General features: G+C 40.0%; 1 protein-coding gene across 9 annotated transcripts in view; it reads left to right on the forward strand.

Moving 5' to 3' along the window:
• Positions 1–27,494, forward strand: part of FREM1 (FRAS1 related extracellular matrix 1) — a 183,025-nt gene that overhangs the window by 114,334 nt on the left and 41,197 nt on the right. For 3 of the 9 annotated variants that reach the window (XM_053572312.1, XM_053572332.1, XM_053572323.1), the window contains exons 21-25: positions 5,635–5,779; positions 8,144–8,285; positions 11,674–11,869; positions 14,610–14,874; positions 23,080–23,494. In XM_053572312.1, the coding sequence (XP_053428287.1) occupies positions 5,635–5,779; positions 8,144–8,285; positions 11,674–11,869; positions 14,610–14,874; positions 23,080–23,494 (1,163 nt within the window). Of the gene's footprint in view, positions 1–5,634; positions 5,780–8,143; positions 8,286–11,673; positions 11,870–14,609; positions 14,875–23,026; positions 23,495–27,494 lie in introns of those variants that run through there. The other 6 variants (XM_053572383.1, XM_053572400.1, XM_053572341.1 and 3 more) reach the window with 5 other exon arrangements.

The raw sequence follows: 27,494 nt of genomic DNA on the forward strand, positions 1-27,494 counted from the left end.
CATATACCCTTGTAAGATGCACCGCAGGGGGATTAATGTAATTATTTTTTTAAAACCGATTTTATCCCACATTTGACATGTGAAAATACTTTTAAAATTTTGGGAAAAGTGTGCAGTTCCAGAGTTTCCACTGGTCCTTATTCTCCTCCCTTCTTCTGTTTTCCGAGCCTGGAAGGTTCTTCCCCCTTCTCTGAGAGGCCAGCCACACCTATGCCTTCAGAACGCTGCTTTCTGTTAACACCCCATCCTCCTAGAACCCACTCAAGCTCGCTTCTCTGTGCTTGCTTTGTCTTAGCACTTGTTAGCCATTTTTCCAACAGTATTTCAGTGAGTGGTCTGCCCAAATAGAGTGTTAGCTCTCTGCCCTAAAGTTTATTTTGCATCAATTGTACAATGTCATCTCATGTTTGCTTGCTTATTTATTCATTTCTATTGTTTGGGGTTCATTGAGGGCATAAAGAATTAGGTTACATTGATTGTATTTGTTAGGTAACGTCCCTCTTCTAATTGCATCCTGCCCTCAAGAGGTGTGCCGTACATACATCGTGACTCCCAGCCCCCCACCCCCACTTGCTCATTCCCATATCCCCCACCTTATATAGCTCATCTACTTCCTTCATATTAGAATTGAGTATGTTGGATTCTTCTCCATTCTTGTGATGTTTTACTAAGAAGAATGTGTTCCAACTAAATCCAGGTTAATACAAAAGATGCAAAGTCTCCATATTTTTTAAAGGCTGAACAGTATTCCACAGTACACATACACCACAGCTTGTTCATCTCATTTTAAATTTAAAAAGCTAATTTATATACCGCTTAATTTTTATCTATTGCAAATAAATAAATTCCAGAGCATAAATGATAATATTACCAAATCAATAACCATGTGCTGCAAAAAATAAGATATATTGTTAAAAGTATGGGTTTTTATTTTTTCAAATTTAAGACCAAGGAAAAAAATAATTCAAATTCTACTTACAAAAAAGTCATGTTTTTAGAAGTATCATTTATTAATTATTGTCAGGCTAAATAAGTATTATATGCTCACATTGTGATGTTTGGAATATATAGTCATTTCGAAGAAAGAATTAGTATTTGGTGACATTTTCAGAAATCAGATATGTACCTCTATATATTTATTTTATTATGTTATTTTATTTTCATTTCAAAATATTAAGAGAGTAAAAATGTTTTTATTGCATAGATAACTTGTATGATGCTTAAGTCAGTGCTTTTAGTGTGCCTGTCACCAGAATACTGTTCATTGTGCCTGTTTATTGAACAGGATACTGTTCAATGTCTTTTTTTGTTTGTTTTTAATTTTTCTGTGTAGTAATTCGTATTAATTACCTTGATTTAACCATTCTACATTACTGTTCAATGTCTTTTTTTTTTTTGAGACAGAGTTTTACTGTGTCACCCTCTGTAGAGTGCGGTGGTGTCACAGTTCACAACAACCTCAAACTCTTGGGCTTAAGCAATTCTCTTGCCTCAGCCTTCCAAGTAGCTGGGACTACAGGTGCCCACCACAACACCCGGCTATTTTTTGGCTTCAGTTGTCATTGTTGTTTAGCAGGCCCGGGCGGGGTTCGAACCCGCCAGCTCCAGTGTATGTGACTGGTGCCCTAGCTGCCGAGCTACAGGTGCCAAGCCCTGTTCAGTATCTTTTAAGTGGGGCATTAAGGAAGTTCACACTCAGTGTTAGTGTTATATGCGGGATATTCTTCACTTCATCATGTTTGATCATACATTTTTGTTTTGTTTTCCCACTTCTGACAGTGTTTTTATAAGAGCTGTGAGCTTTAATTTTTGGGTGATTTTACACTGGTGATTTTCTATCGTGCTGTTCTAGGTATAATAAATACACTTTTGAGCATCTCTCTCTTTCTTTTTTTTCTTTCCTCATTCTGTTGCCACAGGCGAGGGTGCTGTGGTGTCATACCTCACAGCAACTTCAAACTCCTGGGCTCGAGTGATCCTCTTGCCTCAGCCTCTTGAGTAGCTGAGACTACAGGCTCCTGCCACAATGCCCAGCTAGTTTTTCTATTTATAGTAGAAAAATAAAAGAATGGGATCTTGCTCTTTCTCAGGCTGGTCTGGAACTCCTGCGCTTCAGCAATCCACCCACATTGGCCTCTCAGAGTGCTAGGATTATAGACGTGAGCCACTGCATCTAGCGCCAAAATAAATTTTAAATAGATCAAAACTTAAATATAAAAAAGTAACTTCTAAAAAATCTACATAATATTCATATGCAGATGTAAGAAACCCAGAATAGCCAAAACAGTGTTGGAAAGAATAAAATCAAAGACTTTTCATTTCCCCATTTTCAAAACATACTACAAAGCTATAGGAAGACTATGAGATGTGCAAACAAGATTTTTATAAAATATGTTTATTTATGTGTAACTATTAATACCAGGAAATGTATAACTGTCTAGATAAGTAGCTGGATAACAGCTGGGCTCAAGTTATCCTCTTGCTTCAACCTCCCAAGTAGCTGGGACTATTGGTGCCCGTCTCAATGCTCAGCTAACTTTTCTATTTTTAGTAGAGATGGGGTCTCACGCTTGTTCAGGCCAGTCTCGAATTCCTGAGCTCAAGCAATCCACCTGCCTTGACCTCCCAGAGTGCTAGGATTACCTATGTGAGTCACCACCCCTATCTTTTTTTATTTTTCTTTTTCTCCCTCAGGAATACCTATAATTTATATATCAGTTCACCTCTCATAGTCCCATATTTCTGAGTGATTGTTCATTCTTTATTCTTTTTTCTGAATCTCTCACTGGGTTAATTTGAAATCCTTGTCTTCAAGCTCTGAGATTCTTTCTTCTGCTTGGTCTAGCTGGTTTTGAAGGTTTCTGCTGTATTTTGAATTCCTAAATGACTCTTTCATTTCTTTACGTTCTATTATATCCTTTCTTATGCTGTATATGTCTTTTGCAACTTTCTTATATTTTTCATTCATGTCCTGAAATATTCTTTTAGCTTCTTTGTGTTGGTTTTCAACTTTCTCTTCAATTCTATTCCTTTTCTTTGCCATCTGTATTCTGAATTCCACTCTGACATTTTAACAATTTCTTTCTGGCTGGGGTCCATAGCGGTAGATCTGTTGTGAGCCATTGAAGGTTATTAAATTAACCTGTTCTTTCATGTTGCTAGAATTATTTTTCTGGTTTCTTCTCATCTGAAACCTCTTCTCTTGGCTTAGGGCAGATAGGTTTGCAGGGCATCTGCTCTTCTTTGCTGGGATCTCTCCTACTTAGTGGAAAGGAGAGGTCGTACATGGCACTTTTATGACCTACTTTGGAAGATTCACCTAGTAGGAAAGAGGCAGAGATGGGCTGAGAATCTGTAATTCAGCCGTCCTGTGTTGTCTTATTCCCCTGTTGAGTGTCACAGTCCAAGCCAATGCTGGATGATCTTTGCGTGGAGTGATGGGTTATTCCTCAGCTGCTGTTGGAAGCAAAAATGGGGGACTGGGTGAGTCCTTCCACACATAGGTTGGCATTATGGGAGATTGCTCTGCCCAGGTCTCCTCACAATGATGGCAGTGGGAGCTGTGCAAGGCTATCTAGGCAGTAGTCGTTGGTGTCAGGGCTGTGAGTGATTCATTCCACTTAGGTCCAGGTGCAATAGTGGCTCACAGCTAATGGGTCCCTGGAGGAGCTTGGTCCATGGGGGCAGTTCCCACTAGGGAGCAAGCGAGAGTCACAGGGGCAGAGCTGCAGGACTGAGTCCCCTGGGAAGCTATGGATCTCCCCCTGCCCAGGTCCCAGCAGGGCAGTCACCATGGGATTTCTCAGGTGGTATAAGTGGTGCCTATTCTGCTCAAATCCCCTGTAAGGGGGAAGGATGCTCAGCTCCTAGTCATGGGGTGCACAAGAGCATCCGTTCTCCCTGCTCCCTTCCTGGCCCTACTGGGGAAATGAGGAGGCAGCTATGGTAAAGCCAAGCCCTATGTGGACCAGGCCCTTGGGGTCTGAAAGCTCAGAATGGCATCAGTTGCAGCAACCTGGGATTGGAAGCCACCAGGTCCCTGCTGTGCTTACTCTTTGGTACCAGTATCACTACACAGACTCTCAGCAGCTCACTGATCAGTCCAGAGGTCTGTGGTGGTGGTGGAGATTCCTCACATCCCAGGCTGCAGTGTCCGTGGGCGCAGCATGGAGCCCGAGGGCTCTTCCTGTTCTTCCCCACACGTGGATGCTCCCTGGGTTCCTCTGCTCTTGTTGAGTGGATCTCCCTGTCTCTCTCCCTCTCATTCAGTTTGAATGTCCCCTGTCTTCTGTCTTCTTCTAATGATTCATGATGCTCTCTCCAAAAAGGCCCATTCATAAGTAGTCATCTACCTGCAACCTTTGATCCTCTTCCTAAGAGTGGTGTGTACATGCTGCTTCTAGTTCACCGTCTTGCCCCCAATTTGTGTAGAAAATCCAAGGATTTTTGAAGAATAAATTGTTTTCTAAAAGCCAAAAACATGCTTCTCCATGCAACAACCTCCTCTACTTTATTTTTGGTTCATTTATGGCTACATTAAAAAAAAAGAACTTCGGTATATTCTCATAAACATGCCCCCACACAAACATAGAGAACTTGTAAAACTGCTACCATATTTGGTAAGCTTTTTTCTCATGAATTATTATATTCATCTTTCTTTTCAGTTTAAAAATATTAATTGAAAACCTAGTTTTGATAACTACAGTGTTTCATTATATGGACTTTGCTATACTTTTATACAGCTGTTTCCTATTTTAAATATCCAGATAGTTATCCATTTCCTGGTATTAATAGTTACACATCAGTAAGCATCTTTTATAAAAATCTTGTTTACACATCTCATAGTCTTTCTGTACCTTTGTAGTAAGTTTTGAAAATGGGAAATGTAAAGCCTTCAATTTTATTCTTTTTCAACCTTGTTTTGGCTTTTATCTGCATATGAATGTTATGTAGGTTTTTGGAAGTTACTTTTTTATATTTAGGTTTTGATCTATTTAAAATTTATTTTTGTGCTGGGCATGGTGGCTCATGCCTATAATCCTAGCATTCTGGGAGGCCAAGGCAGGTGGATTGCTTGAGCTCAGGAGTTCAAGATCAGCCTGAGGAAAAGCAAGATCCTGTCTCTACTAAAAATAGAAAAACTAGCCGGACATTGTGGTAGGAGCCTGTAGCCTCAAATACTCAGGAGGGTAAGGCAAGAGCTGTGAGCTATGACACCACAGCACTCTCGCCTGGAGCAACAGAGTGAGACTGTGTCTCAAAAATAAAAAAAAATTATTTTAGTGATTGGCTTGAGGTAGATATCTAACTCTATAATTTTCCCTAAGTAATTAATTTTCTCAGTTTCATTTAAACACTCTAACACCTTTGTTCTTATATAGTTTATTACATATTCTTTACTGATTTTAAATAAGAACCTTATCAAATATGAAATTATTTAAATAAAGAAAGACTTAATGGGCTATCCTTTTACTTCATAAAACAAATTTAATTTTACTCTACTGATTACTAAATTCTTGGTAATAACAATCTTATACTAACCAACTTTGCCTTGAAATTTAAACCTTATCTGTGATATGTGTGGGGTTGGCTCAATCATAAGGTTTACTTTCTCCCTTTTTTCCCTTCTTCCAGGAATGAAGTTGACGTATGTGCATGATGACTCGGAGAGCCTTGCTGATGACTTTACAATCCAGTTATCAGATGGGAAACATAAGATATTTAAAACCATTTCAGTAGAGGTCACCCCAGTTAATGATGAGAAACCAAAGCTGACCAAGTAAGAGTCCCTTTCAGATTTTTATAAAATTCTATGAAGTCTGGAATATTAGGCATAAGGATAGTGTGTCGGCTCAGCACCTGTAGCTCAAGCAGCTAAGGCGCCAGCCACATACACCAGAGCTGGCAGGTTTGAACTCAGCCTGGGCCTGCCAAACAACAATGACAACAACAACCAAAAAATAACTGGGTGTTGTGGCAGGCGCCTGTAGTCCCAGCTACTTGGGAGGCTGAGGCAAGAGAATCGCTTAAGCCCGGGAGTTGGAGGTTGCTGTGATCTATGATGCCACAGCACTCTATCCAGGGCAGCAGCTTGAGGCTTTGTCTAAAAAAAAAAAAGTATAATGTGTCTCTCAAGGAAGCAAGTCTTTGACAGCACCTGCCAATCACAACTTGTCCCTCTCACTCAGGCACCTGGAACCTTTAGTGCAAATGTTAACATAACTTCTCCTTAACAATTAGTCCTTTAAGTACTTGATTTTCTTCTAAAAGGTCTAAATTATTTATAAAAAATAAGAATGACAAGGTATAGTATATTAATAGTCTACTAAATATTTAAATACACGCATGTACACAAACATGTCTGCACATACACACCAAAGGGCAATTAGTATATAGATACAACTAAAGTATAACAATATTAGCTGCAAACAGTCCTTATAATGGATTTGGTTAAACTTTTAACTAAGAATGACTGAGGGAAACTTATTAACCCACTTCTTTCATTATCTTGGTACTTTTTGTCCACCAGCCCTTTACTACGTTCCATAGAGATCAGCATCTCCTGCCTCCTCGTGTCAAAATGATCACTTTCTAAACTTCTGAGCTAATGTTATTAATCATCAATTTTCTTAGTATCTCCCTCTGCTGTTGCTCGGAGTTTGATCACGGGGGACAGAGTCTTCATCGATTATATTTCCATTGCTCCAGTCATTTCTTTCATCACTGGCAGCTGTGCAGAACTGTACAGAGCTTCAGGGCACCAACACTTCTCTGTTGCTAGGAGTAGAAAAGCACCTGGTTCTCAGGATCTCCTTGACGACTTTCCCTCTTTACTCACTGGTGCTGCAGCAAGAGGCATCTTGTAGACAGTCTGGGTTTTTATCAGGAAGTGAACAACTTCCTGAAAACATACAACCTTTCAAAGCCTCCTCCACGCTGTAGAAAAGAGCCTGAAACAAGACCCTTCCCTACCTACCGTCTCTCTTGCTGTGGTCTATGGGAACAAATGTCTTTTACCTGAATCCCAAGGAATTCAGTTAGCCTGATTTTTCTCAGAAAGAAAGCTGTAAAGTTGGACAGAGTTAAGCCACGTGTGATGACCAGACTGTACCTGAGAGCTATAAATGCAGGTCGAAGGAGATCCTTCCCCCATTTGGTAAGACCAGAGGAAATGCCACTTAGGCTGCGAGAGCCACAACTCTGGAGAGGACCACAGAACCCTCAGCAGTGGCAGCCACAGTTGAGGCAGCAGCAGCTCTTTCCCCCGCCCACTGTTCCAGAGACCAGCAGCGAGGTTGGCAGGTGCAGCACTGGGAAAAGATGAATCTGTAAAGAGAGCATCTGCCAGAACATTACCTGGGAGAGAAGTGATTAGAGGGCCACAAATTACCTAAAGATCACCCAGCTCAGAATGGTGTGTGACAAAGAGAACTGAAACACCTGCAGATAAATCGCTAAGTCTCTTCAAGTAGGTTCTGTCTGTGAAAATAGAACGATTATAACTGGCTCATCTGGCTCAGCGTCCTTAGCTCAGTAAGTAGGGTGCTGGCCACATACACTGAGGCTGGTGGGTTCGAGCCTGGCCTGGGCCTGCTAAACAACAATGACAACCCCAACAAAAAAAATAGTCGGGCGTTGTGGCAGGCGCCTGCAGTCCCAGCTACCTGGGAGGCTGAGGAAAGAGAATCGCTTAAGACCAAGAGTTTGAGGTTGCTGTGAGCTGTGACGCCATGGCACTCTACCAAGGGCAACATAGACTCTGTCTCCAAAATAAATAAATAAATAAACTAACTGGCTCATTTACTTCATGAAGCTGTGTTGTCAGTGTCAAATGGAATATTGGAAAGCAAATCATTTTATAAAATAAACTATAACTAATAGAATTGTAAAGTTCTATACATGTAAGTACTTGGAAGGATCTGGTTACCTCATACCATACGCATTAGTACCGATTCGTTGTCTTTTCAGATTTGCAAAGTAGGTGAGACTATTCCATGTGTCTGAGTAATCACCTCCAGTACTCAGGATACTAAAGAGCATTCCGTAATTGTTGGAGGTTGAGAAGGGTAACAGTTACTAGGCGTACCCTGCTAAAGTAGTACCTTCTATTTTCATACAAACCCAGGCATTTTTCTTTTTACAGGAAGGCTGAAATTGCAGTGAGTATGGGGGAAACTCGTATTATTTCTAGTGCTGTTCTCTCCGCCCAAGATGAAGACTCACCCAGGGAGAAGATTTACTATTTATTTGAAAGGCTTCCTCAACACGGGCAACTTCAGCTTAAGGTTAGTGGCCTTTTTACTTTCATTTTTCCAAAAATTAATGTAATAAATTTTCTCATTATACACATTTCTACAATTGAATTTATTCTGTAACAACCATATTTTAACCAGAAGAAGAAACTTTAATTTTCCTGCCCTAGGGTGAACTCATGCTGTTCTGAATATTAATCAACCAGCGTAAATTCAACCAATATCAATGTTCTTCATTGCCTGCTTCCCATTAGGGCTGTTCTTAAATTCTGAGAGAGGAAGGAAAAAAGGTGTCCGGTTTCTGAGTGGAATCCAGCATCTTTAGATGCCTTCCTTTTTGCCAGAGTTTTGACTTAGGATCCATGTCACTTTTATCTTTAGCATCTATCATCTCAATCATAAAACTTGTTTAATTCTACGATCGCTTTCTGTCTCTCAGCTAAGTTCCAGACCATTCTCAGGGACATAAACAATTTAATTATTCTTTCATGATAGCCAGGCCTAAGGAAATGTGGAGGGGCTGCCTCTAGCTCCTTCTTTCTGTACTGGTTCCTGTTAAGACGCTGTCCGAGTATCTCCACCTCCTGCCTTCCCAGTGATCTGCTGCAGTCAGTAGCTTTTTCATTTCCCTCCCAATTCTCATCTTCCTTCCCGAGCAGGGACAATCCTTATCTGTTCTCCATGGAGACAGCTTACTCAGAAAATAATATACCAAATTCTTCTGCCGTCTATGTGAGATGACCTTCAATGCTGAAGGTCTGGTGCCTTTAATCTGTAGTCCTCCTTCCCCTGGCTGCACCAAAGCCCTCATGCTAAGGCTTGGATGGGCAATGCCTTGACCGAGAAGACTTCATGTGGGGTGTCTTTCCACCCTAATAACATCTGTCAAATTTTAAGAGCCTCTGTGTTTGAATCCAATAAACTGCATGACATAATAAAATTATATTCTTGGATTTGTGTATATTTTAGAAATTACATGCTTTACTGGAAAGCAAATAAGCATGAAAATATTAAAGGACATTAGGGGTATGGTCAGCTGGACTCTACTATTAACTCTTCCAATAGCTTGTTCTTCGGTCTGATAATACCTTCTTGTTTCATGTTAGTCCTGGAATAGCAAAATTTCAGTCAGATTTGGATGGTGTGCATCACACCTAGGGATTAGCCCAACATGAGTTATAGATCAGTCACTTGGGAAGGTCCAGTGAGAAATCAGTCAAAATGTCTGCTTGAATGGTGGATTAAGACTAGCAACCATGACCACCACCCATCCCCAATGCGATTATTAGACAGAATGCTTACCTTTCCATCAGTGTAGTAGGCACAGTCTTAGAAAAGCAGCAAGGATTCATTCTGTGTGGAGCAACTTGATTGTCGTAGACTGTAGGCACCATAGAGAATCAGAATGAAGAGCAATCACTGGTTTAAACTGAGGTACAGCTGTGTCCTTATTTCATTTCAAAGAGTAATGAAGCAGAAAGGCAGTGAGAGCTCACACATTTGGATAGCTTGGGAACTGGACTGTTTTGGATATGTGAAAGTCCAGATGGGTCCAGGTTCTCAGCATGGCTCACGCAGTTCTCTCCCAGCTCCCTAGCAGTTCCCCAAGTCTTTCTGAGACCCGGACTCCTGACCTCCTGGACTCCCCCAAGGGTTGTTGTTTTCTGGTTGACTTTTCTTAGTTTTCCTCTCCTTGAGTCTGAATCTTCTTTTCTTCCTCTTTCGGCGTCTCCCAGTGATTCCATCAAGTCAAACTCACATTTCGTGATGCAAATGATGAATTAGAATGACATGGAAATGAGTGAGAGCAAAAGATATCTTCTTTATTTACTTTTTCAGACAGGATTGCAAAAGGAGAAAGTTAAATAGAATTGCTGGTTGTCCAGTTGAAAGTGAATCGGTTTTGAAAATTTTATTTGCAAATAGATCTCACGACAGAAACAAACACTGAGCTTAATTATTATGCTATAATTAACTTTTATCAAGTAGGCACTGAGGTGGAACATAAGTCCACAAACATCAGATGGGCAAAAACATTAAAGGGAAAGAAACTTTATCAAGTAGCAAGACATAAAGGGTAACATAAGGAGAGAGAAAAGAACAAGCTCTTTTACCAGGAACTGGGAGTCCGGGGAATAATGTACCAAGGGAAATGAAAAGAAAACGATTTAATTTATGTTTTTATCTCTTAAACCAGACGAGAAAAGAGCAAGATAATAGGTACATATATTATGTAGTAAATTTAAGGTGGTGTTCTCCTTGAATTATGTTGAATGACTTTTTATGAGCTATTTCTAGGGAAAATACCTTAAGAGAATAATAATAGGATTATTAATAAGATACACATTTATTATTAATTTTTCTAACACTATCAGTTGTTAACCAGCCCTCTCAGTTAAAGAACCTTTTTAAAATTTAAAATGCCCCAAATCGGTGTAACCTGGCTTATTGTACCCTCAATGAATCCCCAACAATAAAAAAAGAAAAGAGGGCGGCGCCTGTGGCTCAGTGAGTAGGGCGCCGGCCCCATATGCCGAGGGTGGCGGGTTCAAACCCAGCCCTGGCCAAACTGCAACAAAAAAATAGCCGGGCGGTTGTGGCGGGCGCCTGTAGTCCCAGCTGCTCGGGAGGCTGAGGCAAGAGAATCGCGTAAGCCCAAGAGTTAAAGGTTGCTGTGAGCCGTGTGACGCCACGGCACTCTACCGAGGGTGGTACAGTGAGACTCTGTCTCTACAAAAAAAAAAAGGAAAAAAAATTAAATTAAATTAAAAATGCCCCAATTTCTGTACTAAGCTTTGTGAGGTTGGCTTTCTTTTAGAAGATGCTGATAAAAATAATATATGATATTTGCAGTTCATATGTTTTGCTTACTTAGGATATAAATGCAGAGAGTGATAGCAATCGTGATCATTTTCTTTGGGTTTTAGTAAGGCTATAAAATGTATTGAAGAGTAAATGCCTCCATTTTATTTTTGTTTTATCTATATCAGATAAGCCCCATAACAAATCACTTTGAAAAAAATAAGTTTGATTAGTTGTCCAATGATATGAACTAAAAAAAGAAGGGTAATCTAAAGGAAACACATTTAATTTCTAAAGAACTCATTCCAGCAGCTCAATTACCCACCTGCTCTCATTAATTGGAATATTTAATCAGCTATGATCGCTCATGATAAATAGAAATAGAAATGTTGCTGTATGTACGCATGACTTTGATTGAAGCTGTTTTTTGTCCAAGAACTTAAATTATTTGAATATATTTCTTCGAAAAGAAAAAAATAATGTAAAATGGCTATAAGTAGTCTGAGATTTTTCTGAAATGTCATTTCTAATGGAGAATTTCTGGGGATGTGGAAAATGTCTGCTAACACAGCTCGAGGGAAAAATGTCATGGGCAACTGCTAATTCTGGCACCTTTCAGACAGGGAGGGACTGGGTCCCTCTCGACTCTGGCATGAAATGCACTCAGGAGGAAGTGGATCTGAACTTGCTGAGGTACACACATGCCAGGACAACGGATTCCCAGAATTGGGATAGCTTCACCTTCTACCTTTGGGATGGCGACAACAGGTCACCTGCTTTTGACTGTCATATCACCATCAAGGACATGGGAAAAGGTAAAGGTGTGTCCACCACGGTTTACTAGGACCAATTTTTGTAACAGAAGTGAGCTGGAATAAGGACACAGTATGTGCTTCTTTCTGCCTCCCGCGCTCTCTCCCTTCTTTTCTTTCTTCCTTCCATCCTTCATCCCTGAAATTCTATCACTTCTGTTCGGATCCTTTGGCTCCTTACCTGTTCTGCCTGAGATCAATGTAGATCATAAGAGTAGTCACTGCATTTGTTATTTTCAGTATTTCATATTGGAAATCCAGCCTTGTTTAAAAAATGGCTGCACAGGCTGCGTTAACTGTTAGGAATTTTTTTGCTTTCAGTAAAATTTTACCAAATTGATATAGTAACTCTGGTTCTATCTTTAACAAGTGCTCCATCACTTAAAAATGGAGCTTCAAAGGAAAACTATCTCTAGTATAATTTTTTAAAATAAAATAAATATATTTTATTTGTATAATTTGATATAATCAACTTTTATCAAGTTGGCACTGAGGTGGAACATAAGTCCACAAACATCAGATGGGCAAAAACATTAAAGAGAAAGAAACTTTATCAAGTAGCAAGACATAGAGGGTAACACAAGGGAGAACAAGTTTTAAAATTTTAAAATGTTAAAATAACAAAATGAAACATTGTCATTGAAAAGGCTAGAAGTTGTTGCTCTTTTCACTTTTGAAGGTACTGATGTACACTTTTTAGGGATAAAGGAAAATCCTATAAGATAACAAATTTCTCTTGAATCAAACAGAATTATTTGTATAATATAATTTTGCAGCTTTTAAATGGTAGGTGGGGTAAATTTTAAAAAACCAAAGTTCATCAAGGCAGAGTTTAAGCCCTTGATGCCCAACTTTCATGAGCACACCATAATTCTGTTTGTAGCTTATGTAATGAGGGTAGGGAAATATCATAGCTCATTCACCTCTATAGCCCAGACACTAGGTAGTCCTGAACCTAGTTAGATCCTCAATACATACTTGACTTACTGAAGGCTTTCTATTTTTACCTTGGCTGCCAGGAAGCTCAGAACTAAATTAGGTGCCTAAGTCCAATTTTTAAAAAATTGAATTGCAAGTGTAGTAGAATTGCAATTGTCTTTAAATTTTCTTTAAAATTTTCTGCTATATAATAATATATTTTATTTGCTCATTTCTGGTTGTAAATTGTGTTCCTTAAGGGTGTCTAATAAGTGACTTTAAGATAAAATAGATGTTACTGGACTCATTTATTTCTCCCTCTTCAAAAAAAATATGTTCATCATAAGTAGATATCCAGGCAAAATGTAATACAAATAATATGAGAGCAGACAGCTAACATTTTAGGGTAGGCTGTCTTCACAGGGGCTTAGCACAGTGTCATTTCACAGTGAGGTAGGAGAGCTCTGTTCCACATAGTCATTGAGAAACCCTTTTATTTAGAAAAATCCCTCATCTATATCTCTGGGGTCAATCAGGAAGTGAGATGTGGAGGAAAATCAAAGGATTTCATGGACTAGCCTTGAAGGTGCTGACTGTCTTTGGTACACATTCCAGTGGTCAGGTCATGGTCACATGCCACATTAAGAGAGGCTGGCTGGGCTCCAGGAAGAAAGGAAAACAGGCTGACCAGTGTGCCTCACCAGGCTCTGCCACAATTGCCACTTGATCATTTTCCAAAATGATTTGGAAAGCCTATTTTTTTTTCAGACGGAGTCTCAGTTTGTCGCCCTAGGTAGAGTGCCATGGCATTGTAGCTCACAGTAACCTCCAACTCTTGGGCTCAAGCGATTCTCTTGCTTCAGCCTCTGGAGTATCTGGGACTACAGATGCCCACCAGAATGCCTGGCTGTTTTTGTTTTCTTTAGAGACAGGGTCTTGCTATAGCTCAGGCTGGTGTCAAACAGGTGAGCTCAGGCAATCCACCCACCTCAGCCTCCCAGAGTGCTGGGATACAGGCATGAGCCACTGCACCTGGCCTAACATACATTCTTTTAAAAATATATGATGAACACCTGTGCAATCATCACAAAATTCAAGACTAGAATATTAACAATAATAGACATCTTCCCACATTCTCTTCTCATCCTGCAGAGAAAACCACCACCTTAAAATTTTGTATTATTTTCTTTTGTTCGCATAACTAATATGTTTGTGTTTTGCATGTAGCTGTAGTTCATTCATTTTCCTGCTGTATGAAATCCACTGTATGAATTAGACCACGGGTTCTTCATACATTCATTCACCTTTTGAAAAGGTCTCCAGTGGTTTCAATTACAAGCAGTGCTGCAAAGTCCACTCTGCTACGTGTTTTCTGGGGCACAAGTGTAAGCATTTTTTTGTCACATACACAGCTGAGGTGGACTCACTGGCTCTGGGCATATGTGAATATCCAATGCATTACAAAATAATACCAAATTGTGTACCAACTTACACTCTTTCCAGAATCTTGTTCTAGTTTCTCTTCAACAGACAGACTTCTACCTCTTTGCCAATCAAAGAGCTATGAGATGGTAACTTATCATAATCTTGCTTGTATTTCCACAGTTGTTAATGAGATTGAACATTTTTATATCCTTGTTGGCCCCATATGTTTCCTCTTCTGTGAAGTATCTGCTCATGTCTTTGGCTGAATTCTTTTATTAATGATGTAATAGTTACATAAACCTTGCTATGTCGCCCAGTTTGACGTTTATCTTCTACCTTTGCTGGGGACATTATGTATTTTTTTAATGTGGTTCGTAACTACCACCTCTTCTGCCCACAGGTGATATTGTCATCTTCAAAAAACCACTTGTGGTATCTAAAGGTGACAGAGGTTTCTTGACAACCACCACTCTCCTGGCTGTGGATGGAACAGACAAGCCCGAGGAACTGCTCTATGTCATCACCTCCCCCCCACGATATGGACAGGTGGAATATGTTCGCTACCCTGGAGTCCCCATCGCAGGTTTCAGCCAGATGGACATAGCTGAGCAGACAGTTTGCTATGTTCATAAGAGCAAGGCAGCTGTCCCCAGTGATGTGTTCAGGTGAGCTCCATAGAAACTGTTCTGACCCCACTCCTTGGATTAGTACTTAGGAAGAAAAAAGGCTGGGCATGGTGGTTCATGCTTATAATCCTAGCACTCTGGGAGGTTACAGTGGGAAGGTCACTTGAGCTCAGGAGTTCAAGGCTAGCCTGAGCAAGGATGAGACCTGTCTTTACAAAAAAATAGAAACATTAGCAAGGGCGTGGTGGTATGTGCCTTTATTCTCAGCTCCTTGGGAGGCTGAAGCAGGAGGGTTGCATAAGCCCAGGAGTTTAAGGTTCCTGTGAGCTATGAGGTGCCAGTGCACTCCAGCTAAGGAAAAAGGATGAGACCATGTCTCAAAAAAAAAAGAAAGAAAGAAAAAGAGAAAGAAGAAAAGAGAGAGAGAGAGAGAGAGGGAGAGAGAGAAGGAGCTATGTTAATGTGTTGCACTATTGTAATCATTTTACTACACACACACACATATATCCTATAACATCATGTTGTATACCTTAAGTATATACAATAAAGTTTATTTTATTTTTTTTTTAGAAAAGGAAAGGAGAGAAAAAAATGAAATCGTTTTCCATCTCTGGTATAGCCCTGCTTTTCTTATATTGTCTTTTATTCTTTTCTTATATTTCATTGTGCCTAGAAGGTGCACAATGAAAAGGGGCAGCGAGTCTAGACATTAGAGTCTGTTATTGAAAAATAAATGCAATAAGGCAGACCCAAACACAAGCTCTTCAATGAGGAGAAATGTGAAGAGCTGAGGGCCCCAGCTAAAGAGAGACGCAAACAAGTAATTTCCCTCTTTGGGGTATGTTTGTCTATCTAAGGAAAAGACATTTATTAGTAAACATTTGGCATAAACAGACACTGCCTTTTGACACAATGTGTTCTAGCAACTATATCATAAATCATGTTGTCATAGAATGGATCATATTTCCCCACAGAAACTATATTATAATTGGGGGCTGTGCACCTGTTCAAAGATTCTGTATCAAATAAATCACTGGCATGAATAACAGTCTGGTGAAAAGGCATAGATACAACATTAATGAAAGTCCACATTCGTTTAAAATATGGAAATGGGTTTCAAGTCACATAACGCGAGAGCAACCCTGGAAGATGTGTAATCAAGCAGTCCTCAACGCTGCCCAAGCTCGAGGTCCTAAATAGAAATACAGATCCCAGAGCCAAAGATGAGAACCAGGGAATGTTAGATGAGACTTTGAGGGAACCACAGTACTAATCCAATTTTGAATTTTACCCTTTAAGAAGGCCCTGAGAGCGTTGACTTGTCTGCCATACACTCAAGCTTTTGGCCCCTGAGGTACAATTTTCACCATGTCACAATGCAAGCTTCTAAAGCGTGCTATAAAATGACACAAAAGGAGTGCACGCCTGTATTATTCAATGGGTTCCCATAAACTATCGAGCATTACCCATACACCCAGGTTCAAATACCTGCCACTATCCTCTCTCCTATATTTTACCTATCTAGATCAGTATGTTTGCTACGACAAACACTGTTTAAAGGTCAGCAAAGATGATTCTTTTTGCCTTGTTAGCATTTAAAATGTTTTCTGAAACCTGTTAAACCTGTTTAACCTTCAACTGTTAAACCAGGAAAGATAAACTAATACTTTCTTTTTTTTCTCTAGATAAATGTTCCTTCAACAAGCAGATAATAATTTCATTGATCAATAATATCTTTACCAATTCAGCACTTGCGTGTAGTGAGGCATTAATTAAAACATTAAGAATTGGGATTCCTTTTCAAGCTGGTTCTTTTGTTAGATAAGTAGTATGCTATACTTGTTAAGGCAATTACTCACAAATCTGTGGCCTTCATCAAGTTATACAAATTCCTATGTGTGTTTCCTCTTCTGTGAAATGAAATGAGGTCTCATAGGGTTGCTGGGAGCTTTAAACGAGCTTATGTATGTAAAGTTCTTAAAATAATACCTGGCACATAGGAAGAACTATATCAGTGTTACCTGAGAAATCAATATCATCATTACTGTTACTATTGTCATTATTTATTATGTTCTGCCTTTGGCCCCCTTATTACCATGGATCTTTATTAACACCAAGCATGATCCTGAAACAGGAACGGAGTTACAGAGAAGAGCAATGATTGTTCTTCTTTTCCTGTTTGCTAATGAAGGCTGGTGGTTCTTGGCTTAATACACGTACATCAGGTCCGGGGCTTTTAATTTCACACTCGTTTCTGGAACTTACTTCTCTCCATTCCTACTTCCCTCAGTCAGTGCCCACAGGACAGTCTGTTGAAGACACTAATGACTCTATTGGAGAAACCAGTGACCTTGCTGGAGAAGCCAAAGAATGAAGGTGTCAAAGATGTTGAGGAAGGAGGTTAGGTATTAATCAGATGACGAGAACAAAACACACAATCTCCACGTGTTACGATTGGTGATACTGTACAAATTTTCTAATTTGCATCCAGAGAAAGTCATACCAGATGATGACATTTTAGAAATCATTTATCTCAGGATTTCCTACCTTTCTAGATCCTCAGAGAATTACCTGGAAAATTACAAAATAATAATTCTTGGGCTTCTCCCCAGGGAGGCAACTTTGGTAAAGTCCTGTCTCAGGCCCAGAGATGTATTTTTAAAAGCTCTCCTGGCAATTCTGATGCAGTCAGGACTAGTAATCACTGGTCTGGTTTATCCATTGTTCTGAGTATGTTCCAAGGAGACTTTAGGATTTATGAAAGCCCTCCCAGGGCTGCCCAGCGACAGAAAATGAAGAGCTAAATTGGTGGGGTTCTGGGGCCTTCAGAACAATGTACTGATCAAACTTTGTTTTGACACTTCATTTTCTAGTTTATTTTGCACACTGGGTTTCTGAGCAAGGCTTTCTTCTAGCAGAAAAAGGCTCCTTAGCAGAGTGGTGGTAATGTGTCTTTACTAGCTGTTCCCACTTACCGTTTCCCCTTTCTAACAGAGTACAGGCCTCAGGTATCAAGCCACTGGGCAACGGTATCTAGCTAGAATTACAAACACTCCTTCCTTATATGTTTTCTTTTAGTATTTATGGTAATTAAGTTTTCAGTATTTAAAATTTTCAGTCTCAGCAGTTGAAAAGTTTCCTTTTAAGTACATTTATTTAAGTCAAAAAGTGAATTGATGTAAAGCGAAATAGTAAATAATGAGTATGAGGAGTACAGGCATATGTCAAAAATTATGATGGTGGCATCTGAATGGCTTGAGATTAGGAAACAGGGCTGTAGGGAGAAAACCAACAACAGAGGTCGAAAAGCACAGAGCGGGTCCAATCCTTTCATTTACATATAGGATAGCTCATATTGCTCAAGCATCAGCAATGCACCAGGCAGGGTACCAGACTCTTTTTTTTGGTATTTTCTTTAGACCTTAAACTACTGCCTGGAGAGACATGTAGTCATCCCTCATTTTATGCATAAGAAAACCAAGTTTCCAAGAAGCAAATCAAGTCACCTAAACGGACATCAACAAGTCATCACTGAATATGGGCCTACGAGCTCATTTCCAGTGGAGATTTCTTTCCATTATACTTTGTTGTACCAAAAATTTGTGGCGAAGATGCATTCGTGCAAAGGAACCTCCTCGATGTGTCATTCTGGTATTTGCCAGCAGTTTTGCATATTTATAATGGAAAAGCCTAGCATCTGCCCAAGACCCACATTTTAATCTCGTCATTTTGCTAACCCAATCACGGACTGCTGTGTTGTTTGTTAAGTGGCGCTAAACCAAAGCTGAAAGTGTGGTTTTAATGAAAGTGTGATCAGAGTGCTCTTAAAAAATTAAATATATGCAACCAATCTAATCGCCTAAATTTATGTTGCTTGCTGTTAAATTTGGCAAGGAATTTGGCTGGATAGAAGAGATAAATCCTGTGGAAGAGGATTTTTTTCCCTCTCCCTTTTTAATGTAAGACATGGCAGCATTAATTAAACAGGGGAGTTTAATGGTCAGATTTTACCTTCTGCAAAAATATTTTGTGAATCATAAATTTCTTCTGCATTGTTTGGTGCTGCTGGCCTGGAAGGAAGATTTGGCAGCCTGTTCTAGCACAGATGACACCAAGTGATTAGCAAGCTGACTTCAGCGGCTGGCAGCCGGGTGCTGAAAGAACACGCTAATGTCCCCCATTTTGACATGCCGGCTGGACTTTTTTTTTTTTTTTCCTGAGGAGCTGGCGCTATTTATGATTCCATTTTTATCTTTTAAATGCCATGACAGATGGCAGATTCTTCAGCCAATTTTATTGCCAGGAAATGCAGAAAGCTTGAAAGCACTGTGGTAATGGTGAAATCAGACCAGTCAGGCACCCCAGAAAAATCGGAGAGTCATTCCCCAAATTTCATGAGAATAGTGGTCATCTTGGCTGCCTCCCTCGTCAGGAGGTTGTAGTAAGGAAAATGGAACAAACCAGACTCATGGAAGGAGCGGCCACCTCGATACCACCGGCTTCTTCACCTCAGACTGGACACCACTGTAGTCTTGGCACCATTGTTTCAAACCTTGACAATATCTTTGGAGGATTTTTTGAGGAAGGGGAGCATTTGGAAGATCACTGGGTCAACCTCTGCAGACATGAACAGCCCTGTCCTGGCTTCCCTTGCTTTGCTGGCTTTATTTTGCCCAGGAACGCAACCATAACCTCTCACTCTGTATCTCTCTGACCATGTTTTTCGGCCCGTGAGTAGTTCGCTTGTTACGGGTGAAAGTGGAAGGATGCATTTGACCCAGGCATATTTAGAAACTGCATCCCTTTCCTCCTGGCTTATTAGCTTTAGGTCAGTGCAGACAGCTGCCTCGGTGTCCCCGTTGGGAACAGTGGCCTCAGTAAACATATTTCTTACTCCCCTGTGGTCTCTGGCCTGGTTGCCCTCCTGCCCATCTGTCTGATGGCAGACTGCCCATCTCCGACATGGTCAGAGCCCAGTCAGCAGGCAGGGAGGAGTCTGAGTTGGGCAGCCTGGATCAGAAGAACCTCAGTGCTCTCACACAGTAAATGCAGCTGTCCTTAGAGTGACTATCGAGGACCCTGGCAGGCAATTTTGGAAAGCAGTCTCCAGAGAGGAATGGCAGCATCAGATACTAAACATGGCTGCCTCTGATGGAGCCACTGGGACTCGTGGGAGCTCACTTTCCACCCTGTTGCTCCCCATCCCATCTTTCCCTTTCTCCTCCCTTCTTCCTTTTCCTCTGATGTTTGGCAGACATGCAATGGAGAATAAAGTCTAACTCCATATTACTGCTAATACTAAAAACACATGAACTTTGGCTTTCATTTGTACTAAACTATCCTTAGCTGATTGAAAACTCTCGGTAAGTGCACATTTGATACAGGGGTCTGGTAGGGAATAGAGAGCTACATTATTTGTAAAATGGTCAAATGAGATGTGTGAAACCTGTTTTTGGAGGGGTAATGTGGAGAAGGGAGAGCTTGGAGGCCCTGGGAGACACCTAGTTTTCTTTGTATTTTACCTTGAATCAGATGATAGGGTCTAGGGGGGAAAATAACAGGAAAACAATAAAATAAGGACGTAATTCCATGAAATGCTTTGCCTGAGAAATGGAGCCTGGTTTTATGCCTAAACATGCATCGCACTTGACCTTTGACTGCCAAAATTAAAAGGTCTGAAGAACACACACTTTCTAGGTGTACTTTTTATTTTTTACATATAACTAATTTTGTAAACACTTCATGCTTCAGCAATGAAATGACCCAATTTTCTTAGAATATACTTTACCAAAGGTTTAGAATTACAAAAAAGAAAACTATGTGATGTTTCTCAATTACAATTCTAAAGATAATTTAAAATCCTATTCAAATGGTAAAAATATGCTGTGAAAAAAGAGTAGGTTCCGTTCTTTATAAGCCTAGGTGTATCAAATGTCAAAATTTGTTCTCTTTGTTATGTTTCACTTAGCAATTTTAACTTTTTGGACAAAAATTTCCTTATCTTTGCATCACAGTGTATTTTCCTGGTAGGTAGTTTTATTAATTAGATAATTGGAAAACTCAAAAACTTAAGCCTTCAAGGAAAAATGTACCGGTGAGATTAACTCATCTCCCTGTTTGCCCAGCTGCAATTCTCTCTGTTCCGCTGCCTCAGGCAGGCTGGTTGATTCTCACAGTCCCACAACCTGCTTCAGGGTCCTTCATGAAGTAAAGCATCAGCCTTCCAATACTGAAGAAACCTTGGACAAAATTGTGAATAATAGAGAACTTGTTGGTCAAATTTGCCAGATTAATAAAATCAGAATATAATCCCCATATGTTCTCTAGTAAAAAAAAAAATCCATATATATAGTTTTATATATAATTTTTATATATGTAAATATATATATAGTTTATTCCTGTATTTTGTGCAACATTTTTCACAATTTTTGCATCTGTGGAATATGAGCGTATCCTCCATGAATGTTTCTGGCAAGTATGGTGAATGGAGAAAAATGAATGGCAAAACTCTGCAATTATTTCTAATACATTTCTTTGGAATATGGTAAACATATTAATCCCATTTGATAATAGTGATTTCCTAACTTTTTAGAGTTTTAATATTGCATCTTTCTTGCATAATTCTATGAAACTTTTTTTTTTTTGAGTCAGAGTCTCACTTTGTCACCCACGATAGAGTGCTGTGGCATTGCAGCTCACAGCAACCTCAAACTCTTGGGCTTAAGCAATTCTCTGGCCTCAGCCTCCCGAGTAGCTGGGACTACAGGCACCCACCACAAGGCCCAGCTATTTTTCTTTTGCTGCAGTTGTCTTGGTTGTTTAGCAGGCCCGGGCTGGGTGCCAACCCACCAGCCTTGGTGTGTGTGGCTGGCACTGTAATACTGTGCTCTGGGTGCCGAGCCAGGTGATGACATTTTTGAAGATCATTTAAATTAATGTGAGAGATTGGCTGTATCAGGTAGAATGTGATTTAGTGATCAATGTATTAATAATCAAAAAGAACATCATGATATCACAAACCCAAGATTGGCAGAGAGGTTTTTCTCATCTTCAGTGAGTATTATTTCTGCACTCTCTTTATAGTTTTGCAATGGTGGTTAGGTGCCATAAGTCTTTTGTGGTGGTTACTGAAGCATCATTTATTAAAAACTCTGCAAGAGCAGAGGGTGTAAGGTCAAAAAACCTGGTTCTCCAGCTACTACTTTCCTTACGATCTCTTATGAAGTTTCTGAACCTTTCTTTTAAGCAAGGGAATAATCCCAGTCTAATGTAACTCTCACATATTTTATAAGGAGCAAATACAGAAACACATGTGAACTATAAGAGAGTAGAGCCTCATATAACACTTTAGAGTTACAGGGCACTTAACAATCATCTGATCCATCCTTTCATTTTATAGAAGAGTAAAAATGAGGTCCAGAAAAGGGAGATAAGTTAGGTAATGTTACATGGCTGAGAAATGTGATCTGTCACTACAAAATTTACTATGAAAACATGAATAAAATAAAATTAGCCACATTCAGCTTATTCAATACTTTATTATATTGGCCTCTCGATTATCAATCTTAAAAGTTAAGTTTATGGCTCAGTGCCTGTAGCTCAGTGGTTAGGGTGCTGGCCACATACAACGAGGCAGGCGTGTTTGAACCTGGCCTGGGCCAGCTAAATAGCCGGGCATTGTAGTGGGCACCTGTAGTCCCAGCTACTTGGGAGGCTGAGGTAAGAGATTGCTTAAGCCCAAGAGTTTGAGGTTGCTGTGAGCTGTGAAACCACAGCACTCTACCAAGGGTGACTCTGTCTCAAAAAAAAAAAAAAAAGTTTATTACATTTCCCAGGAAGTATAATACAATTGTAAAATTATAAATATATAAAAGTAGTATACTCTTTGAATTCATATAATGAGTCTCATTGGATGGGCAATTCCTTTTTCGGCTCAAGGAAATATACAACAAGTGCTGACAAGGCTGAAAAGTATCTTTGGCAGAGTTTCCACCTCCATCACCTGGGCCTACCATTAATATTGTTGGGAAAATATTTGTGGGTGTGGAATGGTCAATATATGTGTTACTCAGTGACTGGTTTAATGATAGAAGGAAGGGTGTTCTCCCGAAAGAGCTGCCCTTGATTGTTTCATCTGAGTCACAGCACGACATATCTTTCAGTAAAGGTGTGTATTATCATTTCATTCCAGTAGATGGTGACACAAGAATCCATGCTGAAGGCTGCCTTGCCTCTCTTTGCCAGATTCATCATCAGCAATGGACTGCGGACCAAGCACGGAGTGTTTGAGATCACACTGCAGACTGTGGACAGAGCCTTGCCCATTGTGACTAGGAACCAGGGGTTGAGACTGACTGAAGGGGCCACGGGCCTGCTTTCCCCTGATGTCCTGCAGCTGAGTGACCCTGACACACCTGTGGAGAACCTCACCTTCCTCTTGGCGCAGCTCCCAAAGCATGGCCAGCTCTACCTGCGTGGGACAGTGCTGCTTCAACACAACTTCACTCAGCAGGATGTGGACAGCTGGAACGTGGCCTATCAGCACTTAGGAGGGGACACCCAGACAGACTGCTTTACTTTTGTGGCCACAGACAGGACAAACCGAGGCTTCATTGTGAATGGGAGAGTGTGGGAAGAGCCCATTGCATTCACCATTCAGGCAAGTATAAGAAACACACAGTTCATTGCCAGCGATGTGATAAAAGCAACTTTAAGAACTATTTCCTTACTTCCTTTTCTCTTTCATTTAAAATCTGGATTGTAAATCTATACCATGTCTGGAGTCTTGGTATGACAAAAGCAGACATGGTCCCCAAGTATGGGCTAATGACTGCTCTGAGAGTTGGTTGTAGTACAGAAGGGAGAAAACAGCGGGCTTTGGAGTCAGATGAAGATTTGGATTTCTGCTTTGCCATTTACAAAATTTTACAAAATATTTACAAAATATTCTCTATATTTTGACCTGCTCTTTGTAAAATTTTATATGAATATTTTGTAAATAAAGGTGCATATAGCTACAATTTCCCATTTTCCCTACGTAAGGGCAACCTTTGGAACACCTTGTACTGTCACACAGTATGACTAACTGTACCATTACAATGATACTTATTGGACTTACTGGGCCAAGTCATCTACTGGCATTGTAATGGTTTCCAACTAACTATATAAAAACTTACAAGTCAGCAGTGCCCACAGCTTGGTGGATAGGGCACCGGCCCAGCCACATACACTGAGGCTGATGGGTTGGAACCCAGCCCAGGCCAGCTAAACAACCATGACAACTGCAACAACAATAGCAACAAAAAGAAAATAGCTGGGGGGTTGTAGCAGGTGCCTATAGTCCCAGCTACTTGGGAGGCTGAGGCAAGAGAATCACTTACGCCCAAGAGTTTGAGGTTGCTGTGAGCTGTGACCCCACGGTACTCTACCCAGGGCAACAGCTTGAGACTCTGTCTGAAAAGCAAACAAAAAAACCTTACAAGTCATCATCAATATTATACATGTAATAATGGTGAGGACAATAAGAGCAGAAGCTATAATTTCTTTAGTGTTATCTGTGGGTCAGATCTACTTTATATAAATCTCAATTGATTTTTCATAAAAATCCTATGAGGTAAGTTTTATTGTCTGCATTTTCTTTTTCTTGTTCTTTTTTCTTTCTTTTTTGCAGTTTTTGGCTGGGGTCAGGTTTGAACCCACCACCTTTTGGTATATGGGGCCGGCACCCTACTCCTTGAGCCACAGGCGCCACCCTTCATTGTCAGCATTTTATTATAGATTAAGGAGCTAGGTTCAGAAGTTAAATAATTTGATCAACTGTATGCAAAGACCCTCAAGTCTTTTTGATACCAAATTTGGTATCCTTTGTATGACACTGTATTTGTTGACTATTACAATGATTCTTGGAGGGCATAATGTGTTTTTTGTTTTTTTAGTGAAAATACATCAAGTATATCTGGCTTCTAAACTCTTGAATCCACTTTTCTGGGAAGTAGTTCACCCCTGTTCTACATACTTCCACCAATAGCAAAATAGATACAAATTTGTCTCTTACTTCAGGATACTTTGTGACTACTAAAATAATATTTTCCCATGTTGTTATACATATGTACATATACAGTATGTATGTATAAGTCAATGTAGATAGATATATAGAGAGATAAAGACAGAGAGAGATTTATCCTAAGGAATAGACTGATGCAATTGTAGGACCTAACATGTCTGAAATATACAATACAAATTTCAGAAGGAATTGATGTTGCAGCCTTGAACCCAAAGGCAGTCTGCAGGCAAAGTTCCTTCCTCCTTGGGGGACCTTGGTCTTTTTCCTTAGGTCCTGTAGCTGATTGATTGAGGCCCACCCACATTATGAAGGCTATCTGCATTGCTGGGAGTCTACTAATTTCAGTGTCAGTTGTATTTAAAACACACCATAGCCTAGTAGCCTTGACACCATCTTGATCTAAAGTGGAGAGTCATGATAACACAGCTTGGTTGCTGGGTGGGCCTTTGGCACTAGGGAGGTCCCGCAAATGTAATAAATGATGAGGCACTGGGAGAAGAGAGAAAGTCTTGGTATCATTGACATTGTCCGTACTTTTTATATATTCAAATTATTCACTTTTTAATTATCTTGTAATTAACTTGTAAATTATATTTGAAAATTTCTTCTTATTAGTCCCATCCCACTCTCCCATCAGTTAATATCTTTTTTCTGATTTCTAACTGCCCACTCTAGGGGCAGAAATACCACCATGCTGTCCAATCAGGGATATAGTCTGGGTCTGCGTGTGGATGCAAATTTGTAAGAGTTATAAATTCTAAGGGCAGACATAGAGTTCCTTCTTACACTCCATAACAGAGATGGAAAAGGGAGTAAAGTTGGAGGAAGTATCAGAACTTAAATCAGCTCTCTTCTCACACCGGCATTCATCTTAAAGAGCATGGTTATAAGAGAGTTATCCCTTGGAGCCATGGAGTTTATTGATAGGAAAATGTTGAATGTATGTTGTAAAGTTTATTTTTCATCAAAAATACAAGATTTTTCTTGTGAAAAAAAATCATTCTATGTAAAAATCTCATAAGGAAAGCCTGCAACTTTCTCCCATATCCCTTCAACCATTCTGGCCTCTCCAGGCAGAGAGGTCAAGAGGCTTTAAGATGTGACTAAACTTCGCTAGCAATGTGGGAGAAATGACTCCATCAGGTCTTGCCTTCAAGAGCTTTTTCCAGCAAGAAAGTATATTGTTGACCTCCTTTGAGTGATGAGTTGGTTCTCCAAGCATGGGTTAATACTCTCATGGTGGTACCTGGGTAACTGAGGGGGAAGCTACTAGATTTAATGAGAGCAAAAGACAGACATATTTTGCTGATACCAGCACACACAAGCTGGCATGTGTTTTATATGAAATCATTTTTTTGTCTGAACAAGATTACTGCAACTGATGCAACCTGCCGTCCTTATTTATTTATTTAGAGACAGAGTGTCACTTTGTTACCCTGGGTTTAAGTGACATGGCATCCTAGCTTATAGCAATCATAAACTCTTGGGCTCAAGTGATCCCCTCACCTCAACTTCCTGAGTAGCTGGGACTACAGGCACCTGCCACAACATCTGGCTGGTTTTTTTTTGTTGTTGTTTGTTTGTTTGTTTTTAGAGATGGTCTCACTCTTGCTCGGGCTGGCCTCGAACTCTTGAGCTCAAGCAACTCACCCATCTTGGCCTCTCAGATATAGTCCCCTTCTAAAGAAAGAAGGGTTCAGGGTGAGGTAGAAAGGACTCCTGTCTCTGCTTCCTGTGACTCTGGCAGGCTTGAGATGATTTTCAGTAAAGTGAATACAAGCTATCATAGGATACAGCTTTCTTTTTAAAAAACACATCTTGTACTCCAATATTGAAAAATGCTTCTTATGTACCATGCCGGAAGATCTGCTTTTGAAGAAGCTATGTACCCTAATAAGATCTGTGTATATTTGAGCAGAGCAGGACCAGATGCACAACAGGGAACCATGTAACTAGGGGTTAGAAATTAACAGACATTTATTACTTTGGTGACACTTTTGTTTTTAAGGATAATATAATATCCCAAAATAAAACAATCCTACGCTCAGCTATTTATGAACTTGGAGGATTACTTTCATGGTTTGGAAGTATTTTAATTTGTTCCTCTTTTTCCATTGATCATTCCTCATCCTGGCCACCTGGTGATGTGAGCTTCTTTCTGAAAAGGACATGAGGACAGTTTGACTCTCCAACTCCCACCCAACCTCACAGCCCTGAAAGTTGCCATCTACTCTTTTCAGCAGAGGAGAAGAATGTGACTTTTGAAAATGTCTGTTGCTTTTTCAGTTTATAATATAGCAGCTTATTGTAAAGAATTCATAAACTACATAAAGGAACAAGAAAAAAATCTTTGCAATCATACCACTCAAAGATAACTATTTTTGATGGCATCCTTAAAATCTTCCATTTAGACTTTTTTATTGCACAGAAAAAAGAATATAAAAAAAATCTGGATGAGATTGGGCATGGTGGCTCATGCCTGTAATCCTAGCACTCTGGGAAGTCTGGAGGGAGGGAGGATGCCTTAAACTCAAAGTCTGAGAATCCCCTGAGCAAGAGGGAGACCCTCATCTCTACTAAAAATAGAAAACCTAGC

This window comes from Nycticebus coucang, chromosome 2 (assembly GCF_027406575.1).
Source record: "Nycticebus coucang isolate mNycCou1 chromosome 2, mNycCou1.pri, whole genome shotgun sequence".
Taxonomy (NCBI): domain Eukaryota; kingdom Metazoa; phylum Chordata; class Mammalia; order Primates; family Lorisidae; genus Nycticebus; species Nycticebus coucang.